Below are 21535 nucleotides of genomic sequence, written 5' to 3' on the forward strand. Positions count from 1 at the left end.
TGCACCATGCAATACATGCTCTCCTTAATACCCATCACCGGCCTATCCCAATCCCCCACCCCCCCTCCCCTCTGAAGCCCTCAGTTTGTTTCCCAGCGTCCACAGTCTCTGGTGGTTCATTCCCCCTTCTGTTTACCCCCCTTCATTCTTCCCTTCCTTCTCCTACTGATCTTCTTATTTCTTATGTTACATAGTTGAGAGAAACCATATGATAATTGTCTTTCTCTGCTTGACTTATTTCACTTAGCATTATCTCCTCCAGTGCCATCCATGTTGCAGCAAATGTTGAGAAATCGTTCTTTTTGATAGCTGAGTAATATTCCATAGTATAGATGGACTACATCTTCTTAATCCAGTCATCTGTTGAAGGGCATCTGTGCTCCTTCCACAATTTAGCTATTATGGACAATGCTGCTATGAACATCAGGATGCATATAGCCCTTCTCTTCACTACGCAATGACATTTTTCAAAGAGCTGGAACAAACAGCCCTTAAATTTGTGTGGAACCAGAAAAGGCCCCGAATCACCAAGGAATTGTTGAAAAGGAAAAACAAAGGTGGGGGCATCACATAGCCAGATTTCAAGCTATACTACAAAGCTGTGATCACAAAGACAGCATGGTACTGGCACAAAAACAGACACATAGACCAATGGAACAGAATAGAGAACCCAGAAATGGACCCTTGCTCTTTGGGCAACGAATCTTTGACAAAGCAGGAAAAAACATCCAGTGGAAAAAAGACAGTCTCTTCAATGAATGGTGCTGGGAAAATTGGACAGCTATATGCAAAAGAATGAAACTTGACCACTCTCTCACGCCGTACACAAAGATAAACTCCAAATGGATGAAAGACCTCAATGTGAGACAGGAATCCATCAAAATCCTAGAGGAGAGCATAGGCAGCAACCTCTATGACATCGGCCACAGCAACTTTTTTCATGACACATGTCCAAAGGCAAGAGAAACAAAAGAACAAATGAACTTGTGGGACTTCATCAAGATAAAAGCTTCTGCACAGCCAAGGAAAGAGTCAAAAAACTAAGAGGCAGCCCACAGAATGGGAGAATATATTTGCAAATGACACTACAGAAGTTACAGATTTTTATAACCTAATCTCAAAAGTGAAATTCTGTAACAGAAGTTACAGATTTTTATAACCTAATCTCAAAAGTGAAATTCCAACACTCTCGCCACATTCTATTCATTAGAAGCAAGCCACTAAATCTAACCCACACTAAAGGGAAGAAAATTACAAAAGGGTGTGATTATTTTGAGGCAGGAATTCCTGGGAGCCATTTAAAAGCATCCTACCATATCTTTTTACTTGCTACTCTATTTCCCATTTCTCCCCAGTGTTCTCATTTCTGAGCCATAGAATACAGTATAGGTTAATCCACTCATGAACATGTCTCCTGAAATCTGTACATACTCAAATAAAAAATGCACAATGCTATAGGTTTTCCCTTCTCAGGATACCCAGAAGAGACCCCTTTACCGATCTGTAAGCAGGCTCCAATCATTTCCACACCCATCATTAAAGGACTCACAAAGCCTGAGATTTCACCACATACTTAAAAGTGAGGCCAGTCAACTTTTCCACATGCAATCAATTGAGATCATCTTTCCTTATCATCAAATTGGAGATCTGACAAGAGATGGTCACATATCTCTGTGAAGTGACTTCATTTTTGCTCTATCTCTGCTCTAGACCAAAGACTGTGTATAGAGGAGATTCTGATCTTTTTAGTATACATATCAACAGTAGTTCAAGAAAACTGGGGCACATAGGAGGGGCCTGTACTGCATCCCTCCAAAATGGGAGGAACTAGAGAGCAGTTCTGAAACCATAAAGAAGTTTCTGGGTAAAAAAATTAAAATCTTCACATAACCAGAACTCAACATTGAAAAACCAACTTACTTGAGCCATAGTTTCAGAATTGCAAAAACCAAAACAAACAGTGCTTCTTGGAGTTTATCTACTTGAAAAGCCTAGAGTCCAGGGAAGCCATATCCCTAGGGAGGAAAAAATGAGACCAGATTTGCCATGGAGTTAATAAAATGTCAAGTTTTTTTCTCCTTCAGTTTTTTTTCCAAACCAACCCTCTACCCTCATGTATACACTGGGAAGATTAGCAGGAACTTTCCTCAAACTCCAGAGAACTCTGTAAAACAGATGGACTCTAGCAGAGGTTCTCCTGCACTAAAGCAAAGTTAGCACTTTAACAGGATTTCCAGAAGTCTTACATTCTGGGATGCTGAGCTGCACTTGTGACCAGGCTGTTCAGACTTCCTTTTCCAGGCCTTAGGAGGGGCCATATCATCCATGTAGAAGCTCCTTCAAGGCTTTGGGAAACTGCCTGCTCTTCTACATCTGAACTAAGAAAACTGCACAGACCACACTTGGCAGTGTCTAAACTACACATTACCCAGGTGCCGCCCTTCTCCTAGCCAGGATTACAACTCCCAGAGCACTTGGGGCTCACCTCTCTCATTTAGTATCCAGAGGAGGAAATCATGGCCACTGTATCTAGACAAAAATAAATACTTTTTGTCCTTTTTTTTTCTTTTCTTTTTTTGCTGGTCAAAGCCCTAATCCATCGTACCCTGATATGAGATGAAGAACCATTGGGAGGTACCTGGCTGGCTTAGTTGACAGACTCTTGATCTCCAGGTCTGAGGTCAAGCCATAGAGATTACTTTAAAAAACAAACAAAACACACCATAAATTAGCAGACCTTGTTGAAGGACCAAGTGCCCATGACACATTCGTATTAGGTTATACTTAAAGGAGACATCAAGAGGCTACTATCAAACTGTCTCATTCTTCTTCTACTTGATTATTTAAATTGAGGTATAATACACACACAGTAAAGTGCACAAAGGGCCTCAGGCTCCTTCCCTCAGTGGCAGCAGTGGATTGTGCAAACATGCCCAAGATTAAGGCTGGAGACCTTTGTGGCAAGAAGGAGCTGCTTAAACAGCTGGAAGACCTGAAGGTGGAGCTGTCCCTGCTCTGTGGGCCAAAGTGACAGGCGATGCGGCTTCCAAGCTCTCCAAGATCTGAGTTGTTCCCATATCCATCCCCCATGTTCTCACTATCATCAACCAGACAAAGAAAGAGCACTCAGGAAATTCTACAACGTTAAGAAGTACAAGCCCCTGGATTTGTGGTTCAAGAAACACGTGCCTGCTGAACAACCACAAGGACAACCTGAAGACCAAGCAGCAGCAGCAGTGGAAGCAGCAGCTGTACTAACTATAGGAGTACACAGTCAAGGCCTGAGCAACAGTGACAGTAAAACAGAAAAGTGCATAAAGCACACTGATGTATACAGCTTATTTTTTACCTGTGTGTACGCCAGGGTGACCACCACCCAGATTGAGATGTAGAATATTTCTATCACTCAAAGTTCAGTTATGCCCTCCCCAGTCTATACCCCCTAGGTGACCAATATTCTGACTTCTATCATAACCAATTAGCTTTACTTACTTGAACTTCACATAAATGGAATCCTACAGTATATACTCTTTTGTGACTGGTTTATTTCATTCAACATAATACCTGTAAGGCTCATCTATGTTATCATATATACCAGTACTTTCTTCTTTCATATTTGTTATGTAGTAATTTTCTTAGGCATCTTTCTACTGATAGGGCATTTTTGTTGGGAACACTTTTAGGTTGAAATAAAGCTGCTATTAACATCCTTGCCCATATCATTTGTAGACAAATATGTTCATTTCTCTTGGATGTATACTTAGAAGTGGAATTGAGGGTCCTAGGACAGTATATCCTTCTCTTGAATTTGTAGAAAAAATAAAGATACTCTTAAAAGAGTTACTGTGTTTGCACTGAATGGCTTTTAAAATTTTCTTCCCATTCCAAATACACAGCTGAACAAATCCATGTTTTCTATGCATAACTATGTATGTTGGATCACTACATAGAAAAATATGTCTAGAAGTTCCTGAGTAGTGTATGTATTCATAAAGAATTCATTGCTGTTTTTTTCTATTTCTTCCTGAAATGAGTTTGCTTCCAAGTACTTTCTAGCCATAATGTTTTTCAAAATATTCTTCAAACATATCCTAATAATCTCCCTTTGCCTCTAATGTCATTGTAATAAAAAGTGTAAGATATGTGGCTTTCTGCATGCAACCATTCACTTACAGAGATCCTATGGATTTAAATTAATTTGCAGCTTGCCAGAAAGTCTTTTATTTACATCTTCAGAGGTATATCATCTGAATTTTTCTGGAGGCCTTTATCACACCCCACTTTAGATTTATCCATGTAAAGATTACATCTTTCTTGCTCAATTATGAGTATCCAAAGGATAGCAACTACATTTTTAATGCTTATATCTCCTACACAATAGCATAGGATCTGGCATATTGTGAACAATTATTAATGTCTGACAATTATTCAGAAATTCAACTTCTAGGAAAGTATGATTGAGAAAGAGCTATAAAATGCACAATTATCTGTGCCCCAGGATGTATCAGAGAATAATATATAATAAGCAAAAGTTAGAAACATACATACCTAATAAAAGATTAAATTATGGTCACCAATTAAGTAATATATTATGTCAGCAATAATGATGGTATATATTCCACAGAACTGTTGAAGAACAGTATTTCTGCTGAATTACTGTGATGGAAAGCATTGAATGCATGAAATTGGGAGGTGATATTCAGTCATAATTTTTTCCCTCCCTCAGTCATAATTTTTAAAGTGGGCTTTGTTGTAAAACTTCCCAGATGGGAATCTCAGCTCTCATAACTCACCATGTGCTCTTGGACAATTTCTGTTTGGGGTCCAGTTTCATCATCTTACTTTAAAGTGGCGATAATAATAATAACTTCAGATGCTGTGTGTGCATGGAGCCTGTCTATCACTGTGAGTTTGCAATAACAAGGAACTTGATTGATTGATGATTGATTTTTTGAGAGAGAGGGAGCACACACACACTAGCTTCTCCCTCTCCCTCTGCCCCCCCATTCATGCTTTCTCTTTCTCTCTCCCAAATAAAATCTTTAAAAAAAATAAATGGGAATCAGAGACTCAAAATAAAACCCAAAGTACCCAGGGTTACAAAAAATATATATATCAAGAACCAGAGAAAATCTCAAAGCAAGTGATAAAATACAATCAACAGACACCCAACAGAAGATGACTCAGATATTGGAATAACTTTAGCTGGATTTTAAACTACCAAAGCTCTAAGATGAATGGTCTGATAACAATTAAAGTAATTAAACCCATAATTTACAGTCTTAAGAAGAAATCTCTAGGCCTGTATTAGGATTCTCCAGAAAAACAGAACCGTAGGATACAAAAGGAGACGCATTATGAAGAATTGGCTCATGTGATTTTGGAGGCTGAGAAATTCCACGATCTTCCATCTGCAAGCTGGAGACCCATGAAAGTCAGTGGTGTCATTCAGTCTGATTCGGAAGGACTGAGAATCAGAGGAGCCAGTGATGTAAATCCCATTCTGAGGGCAGGAGAAGATTAGACAAGATGTTCCAGCTCAAGCAATATGGCAGAAAATGAAGGGAGAATTACTCCTTTCTCCATATTTTTGTTCTATTCAAGCCCTCAATAGATTAGAGGTGGTCCACCCACATTTGGGAGGGCAACCTACTTTATTGAGTCCACTGATTCAGATGTTAATCTCATCCAGAAACACCCTCACAGACACATCTAGACATAATGTTTAACCAGATATCTGGGCATTCCCTGATCCAATCAAGTTGACACATAAACTTAACTATCACAAAACCGCCTCTTGTCAACTTGGCACTCATACTGCTCTCTTTAAACCATACTTAATATCTAAATGAAAACATTAACAAGGTCATAATTTCACCTACCATGATACAACTATCCTGTCTATAACCAAAAACTCACTAACCCTTTCCCCAGAAGAAGATACATATTTGGGGGTGATCTTTACTCTTTTCCAAGATCCTCTGTAACTTAAATACTATGATGAAAAATTAATAATACTTAAACACTATGATATAAAGCTACATGATAAGGGAATAAGAAAGGGAAGACTACAAGGCTAAGCACCCACACATTCATAAAAAATGAGAAACACAACAATTACATCCTTCGTTTCTGTAACTGGTCACATGATCATGGTTCTTTACCTGGTGGAGTGACATAAATTTTCATTCCTCAAGGGTCTGGGTCATTAGTAGTCCTGACTGGAATGGGTTGGTTTTTGCTGCTGATCTTAATCACAGGGCCATGGTAGTACTAACAGATGCCCTAAGGGACCTTCTGTATTCCAGACATACTCCTCTTTACCTCCACTTTGGAGTAGTCCAATTTCTCCTTAGTGGTCAGGATTAATGGCCCCAGCCAACATTGTAACTCTATTCTTTGCCTGTTGATTCAGAGGTATGAGGAAGCTGAAGTGGCTTGGTGGCAGTCTTAACTTCCAGTTCACTGGTATTATTTTGTGCCTCCTGATGGAAGCAGTCCCCATTCTGGAACTAAGACCTCTAAGCCAGCAGGGCATCCAGTCATTGGAAGAGGAAGCAAAAATTTTGCTAGTTGGTCACTAGGGGATAATAATAAGTGGTACTATTCCCATTTCATCTGTAAAGGAAAACCTCGTTTTTCCCTACTGTGTTTCTTCTCTGTCTCCTTTACTACTCATACAGAACACTCAATTCTGACACTTCTGATCACCATAGGTGGGCCTTTTCCCCCAAGTAATTCTCCACAATAACAACTGGATGTACTACAATTTAACTCAATTCTAACACTATCAGCCTGAAGATTGTGTCAGATACCACAGGCTAAAGGTTCAGTTCCACAATACTGCTCCCCACTTCAGATGCCAATTGCAAGTAGTAGGTGTGCAAGTTACCTACAAATGTCCAATTTGGTTACAAATGGAAGGTTCCTATGACCTTCTCCTTCGTTTCAATTAATTTGCTAGAGTAGCTCACAGAACTCAGGGAAACACATTTACCAGTTTATTAAAGGATATAATAAAGGATACAGATGAAAGCCAGATGAAGAGATACAGAAGGTAGTCTTAGAGTACCCCAAGCATAAGAACTTCTGTTCCCATGGAGCTGGGGTGCATCACACTTTGGGTGAGGTAGGTTTGCAACCTAGAAGCCCTCTGAACCCTATATTTTGGGGATTTTTATGGAGGCTTCATTATATAGGTACAAAGGATCATTAACCCCATTTCTGGCTCTCCCCACTTCTCAAGAGAAGGGAAAGGACAGGGCTGAAAATTCTAAGCTTCTAATAATGGTTTGGTCTTTTCAGGGACCAGTCCTCATCTGGAAGCCACCCAGTAGCCCACCCAGAGTTGCCTCATTAGAACAAAGACACGCTTATCACCCAGGAAATCACAAAGGTTTCAAGAGCCCTGTGTTAGCAACCAGGTCAAAGACCAGATATTAGAACAAGAGATGCTCCTGGTGTTATTACTTAGGAAATTACAAGTTTTAGAAACTCTGTGCTGGGAACCAGGAGCAAAGACCAATATATATACTTTCTATTATCTCACACCTCTCCTTGACCCCCATATCCATGAATCCTGGATATTGGAGAAACAACCATATATCAGATGCTGACTCAGAGTATATATAGACTTCCAAAGAATGCTGCCTCAGCCTGCAAGGTTTTGACACCCAGCTGATGCTATAACTGAGTCTTCAAAGTGAGCACCTGGGTGGCTCAGTCGTTAAGCATCTGCCTTTGGCTCAGGGAGTGATCCCAGGGTCCTGGAATCCAGCCCTACATTGGGCTCCCTGCTCCACTGGGAGCCTGCTTCTTCCTCTCCCTCTCCCCCTGCTTGTGTTCCCTCTCTCACTGGCTGTCTCTCTCTCTGTCAAATAAAGAAATAAAATCTTTAAAAAACAAGCAAACAAAAAACAAGGTGTCATTCCATCATTCTACCAGGCCAACTGCTTCAGGATGATGGGAAACATATGACCAGTGAATTCCATCAGCATGGATCCACTGCTGCACTTATTTTGCTGTGAAGTGAGTTCCCTGATCAGAAGTAATGCTGTGATGAATATCATGACAGTGGATAAGGCATTCTGTAAGTCAATGGATGGTAGCTCTATCAGAAGCTTTGCATGTAGGGAAAGTAAATCCACATCCAAAGAAAGTCTCTATTCTAGTAAGGTCAAAACGCTGTCTCTTCCATGATGGTCCAATATAACCAACCAGCCTCCAGGTAGCTGGCTGAACACTCTAGGGAATGGTGCTATACTGGGGAGCTCAGTGTTTGTCTCCGTTGCTGTCAGACTGAGCACTCAGCAATGGCCATAGGCAGGTCAGCTGTGGTGAATGGAAGTCCATGTTGCTGATCACATGTGTAATTTCCATCCCTACCACCGTGAGCACTTTGTTCATGAGCCCATTGGACTATAACAGGGGTGGCTAGGGAAAAAAGCTGTTAATCACAGAATAGACCATTCCGTCTACTTGATTATTAAAATCCTCCTTTGCTGAGGTCACTCATTTATATGGGACACATGTACTTTCAATTTTTTGGCCCTGATTCAGAGGTTTATCCACCTATCTCTTCCCCAGATTTCATTGCCCAAATTTCCAATCATGTTCCTTCCACTATGCCACACACTGTATCCATTTCCACACTTGTTCCCAGACTTGTCTGTATAAGTTAGAAAACTCAAGTAGTTCTTTTGGACTATAGCACCCCTCTCCTCATGGGTCACACTTTGCACTGCACTTTTAGGAGCCTGCTGTGACTTGAGTCTAGTGATAGGTCTGCAAACAAAAGGGGGCTTCTATTGCCTTGCATGGCCACTGCCTCAAGGGAAGTCATTAGCTTCTTCAGGCAGTGCATAGTTAATTCCTTAAGATGGGAATGTAAAGGCTGATGCTACTGTGGGTGGGGATGTCACTAACGCTAGGAGTGGAAAGGCCACTTCTGCTGATGAGGCTGCTTCCATGGTAAAGAAGACTCAGAATTTAGGAGCTCAGTGTCCCAGCGACATCAGAACCTTCCCACTTGTCCCCATGCCATCTTATAGGATCCCATTCTCTCCCAATCAATGCCCACACTTTAATAGCATTTTAACACCACTTTACTATGCAGCTAAGAATTTTCCAAATATCTGTTTCAAAAATTCCATGTTAAGTCATTTCTCTCTTCTCGCATTTTAGTCAGCCAGGAGAAGCCAAGGAGCCGAGAAGCCAAGGAGCCAAGCCACACCTTCAATTTCATTACTCAGAAGTTCTACTTCCCATAAAACATTAGACAGAACATAATTTCACCAACTTTTTTGTCACTTTATAAAAAGTACTGCCTTTCCTTCAGTTTCCAATAAGATATTCCTCACTTCCATCCAAGACTTCAACAGTACTGCCTTTACCATCCATATTTCTACCAACATTCCGTCAATAATGTATTCTCTAAGATTGAAGCTTTCTTTTCAGCTCTTTCTTTTAAGATTTTTTTTTTTTTATTTGACAGAGATAGAGATAGCCAGCGAGAGAGGGAACACAAGCAGGGGGAGTGGGAGAGGAAGAAGCAGGCTCACAGCAGAAGAGCCCGACGTGGGGGCTCGATCCCAGAACGCTGGGATCACGCCCTGAGCCGAAGGCAGACGCTTAACCGCTGTGCCACCCAGGCGCCCCACCTCTTTCTTTTCTGAGCATCACCAAAATCTCCATTAAATGCCCTTATTTTTTGCGTGCATCTAAAAACTCTCCTAGCCCTTACCTATTATTCAATTCCAAAGCCACTTCCACATTTTTAGATATTTGTTACATTAACACCCCACTTCCGGTACCAATTTCTGTCTTACTCATTTTGGGCTGCTATAATGCAGTACAATAGACTGGGTGGTTTACAAACAAACTTCATCCAATCCTTGAGGCTGGAAGACTGACATCAGTGTGCCAGCATGGTTAGTTTCTGGTGAGAACTCTCTTCCAAAATAAAGACTGCCATTTTCTTGTATCCTCACATAACGGAAAAGTATAAGAGAGCTCTCTGGGATCCCTTTGGTAAGGGAACTAATCTCAATCAGGAGGGATCCACCATCATCACTTAATTACCTCCAAAGGCTCTACTTCCCGTCATCACATTAGGGGTTAAGATGTCAACACATGAATTTTGAGGAGACACATTCAATCCATTTCAAGGCCCAAATGGTTTCACTGGAAAATTCTACCAAACATTTAAATAATAACTAATGATTCTACATTACCTCTTTCAGAACTGAAAGGAGGCAATACTGTGAAAGCCATTTTATAAGGCCCCCATCACCATGTTAGCAAAATGAGGCAAAGATAGCTGAATAAAAGAAAACTACAGACCAGTGTTCCTCATGAACGCTGACACAAAAATCCTCAAAAAAAATCAACAAAATATTAGCACATCATAACAATCAGAGCAAATCCAGCAATATATTTATGTACTACATATGAAGTATGCACCACAAACAAATGGAGTTTATTCCAGTGATGTAAGGCTTGGTCAATATTTGGAAAATATTTGGAATATTTGATGTAAGGCTTGGTCAATATTTGGAAATTCATGAAGATAATCCATCATAACAAAGGAAAAGAGAAAAAATCACGTTTTACTCATTACATCAACTGGTGCATATTTCAAGTAGAATTTCAAGGAAATATAGAGGGTTCCATGGCAGTGTTTCCAGATAGCAAAGGGTTTTCAAAGTTATAATTGGGCCTGAGAGGAAAAAAAGAAATCAAATATAAGATGCTGTCCTAAAAATGCAGTCTCAGAATAATGATGAACCTCAGAATAATGATGAACCTCTCTCTTTCATAGAGAGGTTTATCCTCTCTATGAAACAACAGGGCTTCTAAGAATTCCAAAGTCATTTTTCCATAGCAGCCTCATAAGAAGCCCAATACAGAGAATAGCCTGTTGATCTTTTGTCTGAGTGAAACCTAATAAAATTAATTGAAAATACAGTGGTTAAGACAATTATACTACTTGAAGCACTGCAAGCTTGAACTTAATGGGACAGAAACAGTACAAAGGAAAGGGCCTTGGGATCCCAAAATATCTACAGGCTAAAAACAGTCTGAGAAAACTACTCAGCTGTAAATACAGGCTACCTTTCATGAAGGGTGTGTGTGCTGGAAGGGAAGCATGACTCAGGGTAGAACCAAGACTTCAGTATGCAAACATGCTACTTGGGAGCAGAAAGACACTTAAATTGGGTTCTGCATTATGTAATAATGCAACCCACTGAATATCGCAGCAGAGAAATGCTGTAAGAAACAGAACATATTACATTCTTTTTAAAAAACTAAATCTTCAAAACCTCATGTGTATTTTACACTAATCACAATTTTAATTCGACTAGCCACAATTTAATTTTGAGTGCTTAACATATTGCTGGCAACAATCTTATTAGACAGTGGAGGTCAATTCCATTAATTTCCACATTTGGTTGTAGTAATTGCTTTTTAAACTCATTCTTTAAACATATGAAGTACTGTGGGATAGGCATGATAACAGAGGTCGCAATAGGTGAACCAGATAAAATTTGGACCCTTGATTTTTATTTCCCAAATGTGCTACAGCATATTTAATATCCCAATGTACAGAGCTTTGACAACATCCACAAATTTTGATAAGTAGTCATTTAAAAAAATCATATACTTCAATTGGGTTATAACTCCATAGCTAATTTTATCTTTGAAATAATATTATGGGAAAATTGAAATACATAAAAGTAGATAAAATAGCAAAAACAAAATAAACAAAAACCATGTACTCAAGACTCATCTTACCATCACTTTGACAAACTGGTTATTTTTCTTTTGCATGAGCATTTTTTAAAAGTTCCAGACATCATTATCATCTTGTGTATAAACTTACCTCTAACATTTTTACATAATCACGATGCTATTATCACACCTAACAAAAACATAATTTTTAAATATTATCTAATACCGTCAATATTCCCATTTCCCCAATTGTCTAAAAATGTCCTTTTTACATGTTTGTTCAACTTGTGAATCTAACTCATTGCATTTGATTAGTATACATTTCTTCAGACTTAATATCTAAGAGTTCCACCTCTCTTTTTTCAATGCCATTTTATTGTTTGAGAAGCCAGGTCATTCTTCTTGTAGAATTATCCACATTTTAGATGAGTTTAATTGCTGCTTCTTGTGTCATGTTCTTCTGTTCCCTGAATTTTCTCTAAAGTAGGAGTTAAATCTTGATGCTGAGATTCATGTTCAATATTTCTGGGCAAGATGCGTACGCCTTATTGTAACTCATTAGAGGGCATACCATATTTTACCCCATTTTTCATGAGATTAAAATCAATCAGTGGGTACCTACTGGTCTTAATCTCTACTGAGAAATGTGCCTAGATCCATTATTTCATTATGTGCTGCAAAACTTTTAATAAAGAACTTTAGCTAATCAACTTTAGCTAAAATACAGTTCAATTGAAAATGCAGGCTAAGTGACTTTCCTTTCAATTATCATTTGGAATGAGTTAGTGCCCTAGCAACCTCCATGGGTATATTATACAGAAGGGAAGAATATAGGTGATAAAATAGGTAAGATCAAAAGCTCTTCTATATTTACTCCTTTAAGAGTTTCTTTCTAGAACAAATTTCATGAAGTTTAACATGGTTTTTAATGCTGAGGAAAGGCTTCTACAAATTCATGAAATTAATATATCCTTTCCTTCAAATAAAACCTCCTATTCAGCTTAGTTGTAAGCATGAAGCAAAAGGGATTCCTATATTCGAAAACTTCCCCTAGAATTTATTTTCTAATGCCCCTTAACACAAAATTCATAGTGGAAGGTTTCCTATAATTATTTAGTTACATTATGAATTCGCTGATGGTAGGTAAGATGGGAATGTTGTCTAAATGCCTTTTTACATTCCTTACATTTGTATGGTTTTTCACCAGAATGAATTCTCTGATGTTGAATAAGTGATGAATGAAGTCTAAAGGCCTTTCCACATTCCTTACAGTCATAGGGTTTCTCACCAGTATGAATACTCTGATGTTGAGTAAGTTGTGAAAGCAGTCTAAAAGTCTTCTCACATTCCTTACATTTATAAGGTTTCTCACCAAAATGAATACTCTGATGTTGAGTAAGTTGTGAGAACAGTCTAAAGGTCTTCCCACATTCCTTACAATCATAGGGTTTCTCTCCAATATGAATACCCTGATGTGAAATGAGTTCTGAGTAACGACGAAAGAACTTCTGACATTCCTTACATTCATAAGGTTTCTCACCAGTATGAATTCTCTGATGGAGAGTCAGGTGATAGCCACGACTAAAGGTCTTCCCACATTCTTTACAATCATAGGGTTTTTCACCAGTATGAATTCTCTGATGGAGTGTCAGTTGTTGCCGCACTCTGAAGGCCTTTCCACATTCCTTACATTCATAGGGTTTTTCACCAGTATGAAGTTTGTGATGTACTCTAAGCCCTGTACTACACAAAAAAGCCTGCCCACAGTCCTTACATTCATAGCACTTCTCAGCAATATTAAGTCTCTGATGTCGTGTAAGGTGTGCATACTGTCTAAACGTCTTCCCACATTCCTTACATTCATAGGGTTTCTCACCAGTATGAATCCTTTGATGGAGATTAAGTTGTCCTCGCACTCTAAAGGCCTTCCCACATTCCTTACATTCATAGGGCTTCTCACCAATATGAGTTCTCTGATGTACTCGAAGATCTGCACCACATGTAAAGATCTTCCCACATTTTCTACATTCGAGGAGTTTGTCAGAAGTATGAATTCTCTGATGTCGACTAAGGTGGGCACACTGTCTAAAGGCTTTTCCACATTCTTTGCATTCATAGGGTTTTTCACCAGTGTGAATTCTCTGATGGAAAGTAAGCTGTTGGCGCACTCTAAAGGCCTTTCCACAGTCCCCACATTCGTAGGGTTTCTCTCTATTATGAATTCTCTGATACAGAGTAAGAGATGTGAGTTTTCTGTAAGTGGGCATTTTTTTCACTTGCCTGAAATATCCTTCTTGAGGACCTTCTTGTCCCTCAAACTTTTTATATTTATAATCTTTTCTGACAAAGGAGTCTTCAAGGCCACAACTTCTAATTCTTCCCATTATCTCCCACTGAGATAAATTCATTTCATAAATATCCTTTTCTTGAAATAACTTTTTAGTGTCGTACCTGGATTCTAAATCTGAAAGAAAACAAGACAAATACATGTTATCTTCCTATTCTAGAAAAAGCCAGCAAATAAAAACTTTGTAATAGAAAAAACAATAGAAAATAAAGCTCAGTTGAAGTAAATGTGCTAAAATCTCTAAAGTAATCATGTATTTGGATGCAGATCAAAGTTTGAGAATCTTTACATAAATTTTTAAATGATCACTCCTTTTAATTAGAATAACGTACAAACCTCTTACCATGAATAACATGGCTTTGTTTACCATTAAATATCATCTCAAGTCATTATCCCCTTTGTTCCCTATATTCCTATCCCACTAGCCTCCTTTCAGCTCCTAGAATATGTCATAATCTTTCAATTTCTTAGCACTTTTCACTGGCTATTAAAATTCCCACAACTGCCAACTTGTATTCTTTACATAGTTGGGTTCCATGTTAAAAATCAGACCCATGCTGACTTCATCTAATTTATATCCTTTACTTTCTATCCCAGTAATTTGTTCCTTGTTTCTCAAAACTTTTTCAATTTTGTTGTTACATACATATTCATAAATTTTCCTATTTTTTATTCTATTACCTTAAACCTTCCCAAGGGCAGAAACATTTCATTTATCACTAAATAACAAACCCATACCATATAGTAACTATCAATTACTAAATTCTCATAATTAGTTAACAGTTTTTGCATATGTTCCCTTGCCACTAATCTTATACCTTATTACACTGATTAAATATTTTTTATCACTTCCTATAGAGATAGGAAACAAAAGCACATCTAAGCTATCTCAGTCAAATATATAAACGAAAAATGGTGATTTCTTTACATGTGATTATGTTTCCCATTGTCTACTTTCACTTAGATATCTCCACTACAGCTCATTTTCCACTTTGCATAGTCATGAGTGAACTCTGTTTTCACAAGGTAATGAGAAGTTCTACTTACTATCTTTATTTCAGTTTATATAACCACATACATCTACGTTACAAATACTCAACGTGTTTTGTTCCTTCATACCCTTCTCCATGTTCTCCCTGAAGTCCTCAGTCCTGATTTTTCAGGCATAAGAATGAGTTTAGGGGCGCCTGGGTGGCTCAGTTGGTTAAGCGTCTGCCTTCAGCTCAGGTCATGATTCCCAGAGTCCTGGGATCAAGCCCCACATCAGGATCCCTGCTCGGGGGGGAATCTGCTTCTCCCTCTGCCTCTCCCCCAGCTTGTGCATGCACTCTCTCTCTCTCAAATAAATAAAATAAAATCTTAAAAAAAAAAGAATGAGTTTATACCACAGTAACAAGCTAATAAAATTCTGAGCAAAGATATGTTTTTCTCAAACATATATATTCTCAAAATTTTTGCAATAAGAGTTCACTACTTTTCAAAAAGTAAATGGTGTTTTTAAGAACTTATAATACAGGAACATTATTTTAATGTGCTCAAACTGGAAGGAATCCAAGTGTTCATCAGAGTTACTATTCATATTAAAACATATTGTCAAAACACAATCCTGTATAACAATGAAAATGAATAATCTGCAAGTACAGGAAACAGCATAGGTCAATCTCACAAACATAATGGTGAGTAAAAAAAGCCAAACATAAAAGAATATATACTGTACGGTTCATTTTTATAAAGTTTGAAAATGGTAAAATATCTAGAAAGTTGTTAAAAGTCAGGATAGTGGTTAATTTTGGTGGGAAGGAAAGACTGGAAGGAATTAGGAGGGAGCTTCTAATAACCTAGAAAATCTCTTATTTCTGTGCTAGTCAGATGGGTGAGATTACTTTGTGAAAATTCAGTGAGCTGTTTCCTTATGATTTCAGGTTTTATGGTATGTATTTATGCTTCAATAAGTTTGTTTAAAAAAGGCTACACTGGGGCGCCTGGGTGGCTCAGCCGGTCAAGTGTCCGATTCTCAATTGCAGCTTAGGTCATGATCTCAGGGTCGTGAGCTCAAGCCTTGTGTCAGGCTCTGCACTGAACGTGGAGCTTGCTTGCTTACAATTCTCTCCTTCTGCCCCTCCCCATCCCACCCACATGCATACTCTCTCTCTTAAAAAAAAAAAAAAGAAAAAAGGATATACTAAAAACATTAAAAAGCAACAATGATTTAAATAGTGTATATAAAATATGAGTAGACAGGTAAATGAGTATTATGGAAAATACAGCTATGAAATCTGTGTGTCTTCCTTCCTCCTTCTCCCCTTACTTCCCTCTTTCCTCCCACTTACCTTTCTCTTTCTCTGTCTTCCCCTTTCTCTCTGTCTCCATTTCCCTACCCAAGAAAGCGATAAAAAAACTAGAGCAACTTTGTAAGGATCTTTAGGAAAAAATCATTTAAGGCTTCATAAGACAAATAAGATAGAAATGATATGTTAAACAACCAGTAATTAGCTAAATAATAATGGCAGTAAACAAGTAGGCAGCCACAAAGGTAAGACAGAGGTTATGAGATGGTAATTTCAAAGGATTTACTTGTAAATTGAAAAGTAAAGACCAGTAATATAAAAGGAAAGTCTTAAAAAAGACATAAAAAAAGAAAGTCATGGTCAAAGTAAAAATAAAACTGAAACATTTGTAAGAAAAATGAGAAAGTGTTGACAGCATAAACGCCCATACAAATTGATGTAAGAAACATTAAACAATGGAAATAATAAAGGAGATGAGCAATGCACAACACAAATACAAATATACACAAAATTAAGACAAAATGTCCATATTCTCTCTCTCTCCCTCTCGCTCACACCACACACACACACAGACACAAAATCCATAAAGTAGAACAAGTTGTAAAACTCATCCAATAGGGGAACCAGACTGCCTCATTTGGTGGAGCATGTGATTCTTGATCTCGGGGTTGTAAGTCTAGCCCCACATTGGGTAGAGAGATTACTTGAAAATAAAATCTTTAAAAAATAAAAAACCTCATCCTATAAAACTTAAAGGTTTTCATTAAAAAACAAAACATTCCCAATGTGGATATAATGAACCTGATACTCTCATACATACCCCCGCCACTTAAAAGATATGCTAGATCAAGACCTTGCAGTTTAAATAGTCTCACCTAGAAGACTACAGCATGAACACTGGGCTATAGTCTTATGATCTGTATAAATAAAGAGTCAGCCATATTTGTTCCCAAATTTGTTTATGCCACTTCTCATCCCTGCAGGCAACTAAGACAATCACTTCTATAAAAACAAAGTTGAATACTTTAAATTCTTGTTCTACACTAAATAAACTGCAACTAGAAATAATAGCCTTCACATTATATGTGTGATCTAAACAAGAAAGAATTGGCTGGACCTACAATGAAACAAAAGGTCAAACTAAATATCAAAAGATTGGCCTATGGTAAGAAATTTTAATGTTACAACTTTTAAGATATATGTAAAATATTTAACCATTTAAAATTAAAATTAATAAACCAAACACTGGTTTGGATTCTACTGAATCAAGAACTTTATTAGACAATGCTAATGTGCAAGCAAAATATTAGCACCTCTTAGATCAATATTAAACAAGAAATGCTATTTCCATTTGTAGGGTATCAGCTTTAATTAAAAAGAAAATGAGGAGCATATTACCGGGTCATAAAATTAATTTGTTTCCTAAGTTATGATGTCTTTAATGACTTTTTTTCTTTTGTTGATCCAAGATGATCTGGGATATAATTTACGACAGAGGCGGTTTTAGTCACATTAACACCAGGGCTAATATATTAAGAAATCTGTAAATATTAAAACCCTATGACCATGGAATTGTACTTCTGAGAATCAATACTGACCAAATACTGAATAATCCATACTGAATTCCAACAAAATACTAAATAATCCTCACATTCTGCTGATAATCTTACTCTTTATTTCAACAAGAAATCAGAAGCAATTGAAAGAAAAACACGTATTCTCCCCTTCACATTATTCAACCAACCTGTGTCCATATCCTTGTCATATGCATGCGTTTTCTTCATAAACTGGCTCCTACTCCCTCCCCATCTACTGAAGGTCATTCCTTATAAAATTATCCTATCTCTCTACTCCATCACTTTTCCTCTCTTTGAAATCATTTCCTTCACATATAAGTATGTTCTAATACTTCACATCTGAAAAGACATTTTCTGTATCTCATGTGTCTGCTTTTAAGGCAGAATTTCTCCCAGACTTGTATTCACCACTCTCCCACCTCTCATTTTCTTATTCTTTTATCTCCCAATAACTTTAAAATAAAACTTTACTACAGATATCTCTAACATCACAAAAGTAGAACAGTATAATGAATACCCATGCATCTATGACCCAGCCTCAACAATCACCAACCCATGCCCAATCCAGGCCTATGCACACCTCAATCCACTTTCCTCACATTACTTGAAGCAAATCCCATATACTGATTTTTTCTATTTAAAGGATTTATCTCTAATCATATACCATTATCCAAACCTAAAAACACGAACAGTAACTCCTTTAAGATTATAAAAAATCAGCATTCACATTTCCAATTGTCTCAAACATAAAATTCTAATTTTTTAAAAAAGATTTTATTTATCTGAGAGAGAGAGAGAGAATGAGAGAGAGAGAGAAATCATGAGCAGGGGTGGGGGGTAGAGGGAGAAGCAGACTCCCTACTAAGCAGGGGGCCCAATGTGGGACTCGATCCCAGGACTCTGGGATCATGACCAGAGCCAAAGGCAGATGCTCAACAGACTGAACCACCCAGGCGCCCAAAATTTTAAATAATTTAAAAATAGTAAGCTGATCCAAAAAAAAAAAGTCCGCAGAGTACAAGTGATTGACAGGTCTTTCACATGTCTTTTAATCTAAAGGTTTTCCTGCTTTCTTTCGATTTCCCTTGTAATTTATTTGTTGAAGAAACTGGTTTTTGACCCTATAGCATTGCCCATTTCTTAATTTTGCTAACTATAATCCCAAGGTGCAGTAGAACATGTTCCTCTATCTTCTTCCCATAAATTGGTAGTTGGCTTTAGAAACTTCATCAGACTTAGACCAATTTCACTGGAAAGTTATTTCATAGGTGATATTGTATCCTTTCATTAAAAGAAATATGTCTGATTATCTCTATTTCTGTTAAGTTATCAATACTGACATTTAATACCAAGATCCAACTGTTCACTGTGGGTTCCAAAATGGTAATATTCTAATTCTGTCATCTTTCATTTATTCACTAAATACTTTTATTACGAAAAACATCCCTCTATCTAATATTGGTACATTTCTTGTAAGAAAGGGAGAATACTTCTTTTCCTTTATATTTATATTTCCCAAATAAGTTAAATCTCTAGTAGTTTCCGATGGTGAACAATTTGCTATTAGTATCACTAAGAATTTATGGAATTAAGCATATTTTATGTGTTACAATACATTGCAGTTACATGTATAGATAGTCAAATGGTTCCATCTGTGACCAGCTGGAGCTTCTTACAACTGGTTCCTCTTCTCTAAAGTTACCCCTTTCTGCCATCATAATTCTCCATATTTTTACCCTACCTACATTTCTTCATAACTTAATCACTTCACGATATTTGGTAATCCATTTGCTTATCTGTGTATTGTAGGACTTCCCTATTACAATGTAAACTTCATGAAAAGAGAGAGATGGAGAAATATATATACAAAAGATGAACCAGATATGAATTAGATCCAAAATATAGGTAAAATGGTTGCGATTATGGTTTCCCCCAACTGAAATGACAGGTAAATATGAGAGCGAAGAAACAAGTGGTAAGTGGAAGTATAGATGAGATTTCTTTGCTGGCTCATGCTGAGACCTAAGTTTTCTTCCCAGGTTTCAGGTCTTCTCTTCATTATCAACATCTATGGGGTGTACTTCCTTCCCAACCAGCAGGCTGTGCCATGCCATAACCATGTATCTCTGCCTGATTAGCACTTACTCACCTAGGCTCCTCCTTCTTCTCTCATCCCTCACAACCATCCAGGGTTCTTTCCCTTGCTCTAGTAGGGTAATCACATCTGGCTTAGAAATGGAACATCCTGCTTGAAAAAACATAATGGTACATAATAAAAAAAAGAATTAACTTGATTGAGCCTTCAGAACAAAGAAGAGTAATGGGATTGAAAAACATTCAGGATCACAAGGAATAACAAGAACAGAGAAGGAGGAACATTGTCTTATTTTAATTTAAACTCATAGAGTCTCTCTCTTGAGAGGAAGTAATGATTTTTGGGGTTTTTTTTGAGGAAGTAATGATTTGAGAACACTGGTTTCAAATTCTGCCTCTGCCACCTGGGTCGCTATGGCCTCAGTTTTCTCAGTTTTAAAAAGGAGGTATTATGTCTACCCATTGGACTGTTGTAAGGTATGATTTTATAAATGTCAAGTGCTTGGATGAGTGCTGAGTACATAGTAAACGCTATATATACTTATTAGATACTTTTATCAGGTATTTTGCTATTTTGCTATTTTGCTAAAAGGAAAATAATTAGTTTCTTACCAGGATATACATCCAATATTAAATGCAAAATTCATGTATTTTAAACTTTTAATCATAAATCAATGAAAAAGTAGTATGTCTGCTGTGGTAAACTGAATGTGTCCACTTGAGTTTTAACAAACTGTTGATTCAACCCAGCAACATATATGTTGTATAAGCTTTTTAAATAGATATGTAAAGCCAGATACCTCTAGTCTTCCTACTCACATTGCAAGTGAACTAACGGATAATAGGCCATCTATAGCAATAAGAAACCAGATTTCTTTGACAATGGTTTTGCTGTGAGTGTCTGAGAATTTGTATCTAGCTGTCATTAGAGAGGAGCAATTACAGAAAAGGCACAGAAAGACATAAAGGTCATTGGATTATGGGGGAAGCTAAAGGTGCTATTTGATTGCCTAATAGCTATAAGGTGCTTATTCCCAACTACAAAGCAGATATTCAGCTAGTTTCTAGAAAGACAGCCGTGAAATTCAGTCCTGTGAATTTCTAAATTATATGACACAGATAAGCTTACCCACTGACACCAAGTTGCTATAGTTCTCTAATATCACATCTCTGTACAAATTCCTCTGATATGAGTTCAGGCATTCCCACTCTTCCTGAGAAAAGTCTACAGCCACATCTCTGAACATCACCAAATGCTGAAATGACAAACCCATGTATTATTTCTAAAATTATTTATTTCTCTAAAGGGCCAATATTTAAGCTTTGCATGCCACATACCATCTGTTTCATAACCTTATCCTTTTCCTTCTTTTTTAAAACAATTCTTTCAAAACATAATTAGCTCAAAGGCTGGAAAAAACAGGCCAAGGGAGGAATCTGGCTCACAAGCTGTAGTTTGCCAACCACCGCTACAGAAAAAACTTCCTATGTACCATGGG

General features: G+C 37.6%; 1 protein-coding gene and 1 pseudogene across 24 annotated transcripts in view; one reads left to right on the forward strand and one right to left on the reverse strand.

Annotated features, from left to right (window-relative positions):
• The first annotated feature begins 2929 nt into the window (after positions 1-2929).
• On the forward strand, positions 2930-3285 carry LOC100475768 (annotated as a pseudogene).
• A 6300-nt stretch (positions 3286-9585) lies between these two features.
• Positions 9586-21535, reverse strand: part of ZFP30 (ZFP30 zinc finger protein) — a 45737-nt gene continuing 33787 nt past the window's right edge. For 13 of the 24 annotated variants that reach the window (XM_034638365.1, XM_034638360.1, XM_034638366.1 and 10 more), the window contains 3 exons: positions 21166-21292; positions 20092-20190; positions 9592-14194 (listed from right to left, as the gene is read on the reverse strand). In XM_034638365.1, coding sequence (XP_034494256.1) covers positions 12840-14194; positions 20092-20190; positions 21166-21292 — 1581 coding nt within the window. In that variant the 3' untranslated portion in view covers positions 9592-12839. Of the gene's footprint in view, positions 14195-15196; positions 16199-20091; positions 20191-21165; positions 21293-21535 lie in introns of those variants that run through there. The other 11 variants (XM_019793320.2, XM_034638367.1, XM_034638352.1 and 8 more) reach the window with 4 other exon arrangements.

The sequence above is a fragment of the Ailuropoda melanoleuca genome, chromosome 12, assembly GCF_002007445.2.
Source record: "Ailuropoda melanoleuca isolate Jingjing chromosome 12, ASM200744v2, whole genome shotgun sequence".
Classification (NCBI taxonomy): Eukaryota; Metazoa; Chordata; class Mammalia; order Carnivora; family Ursidae; genus Ailuropoda; species Ailuropoda melanoleuca.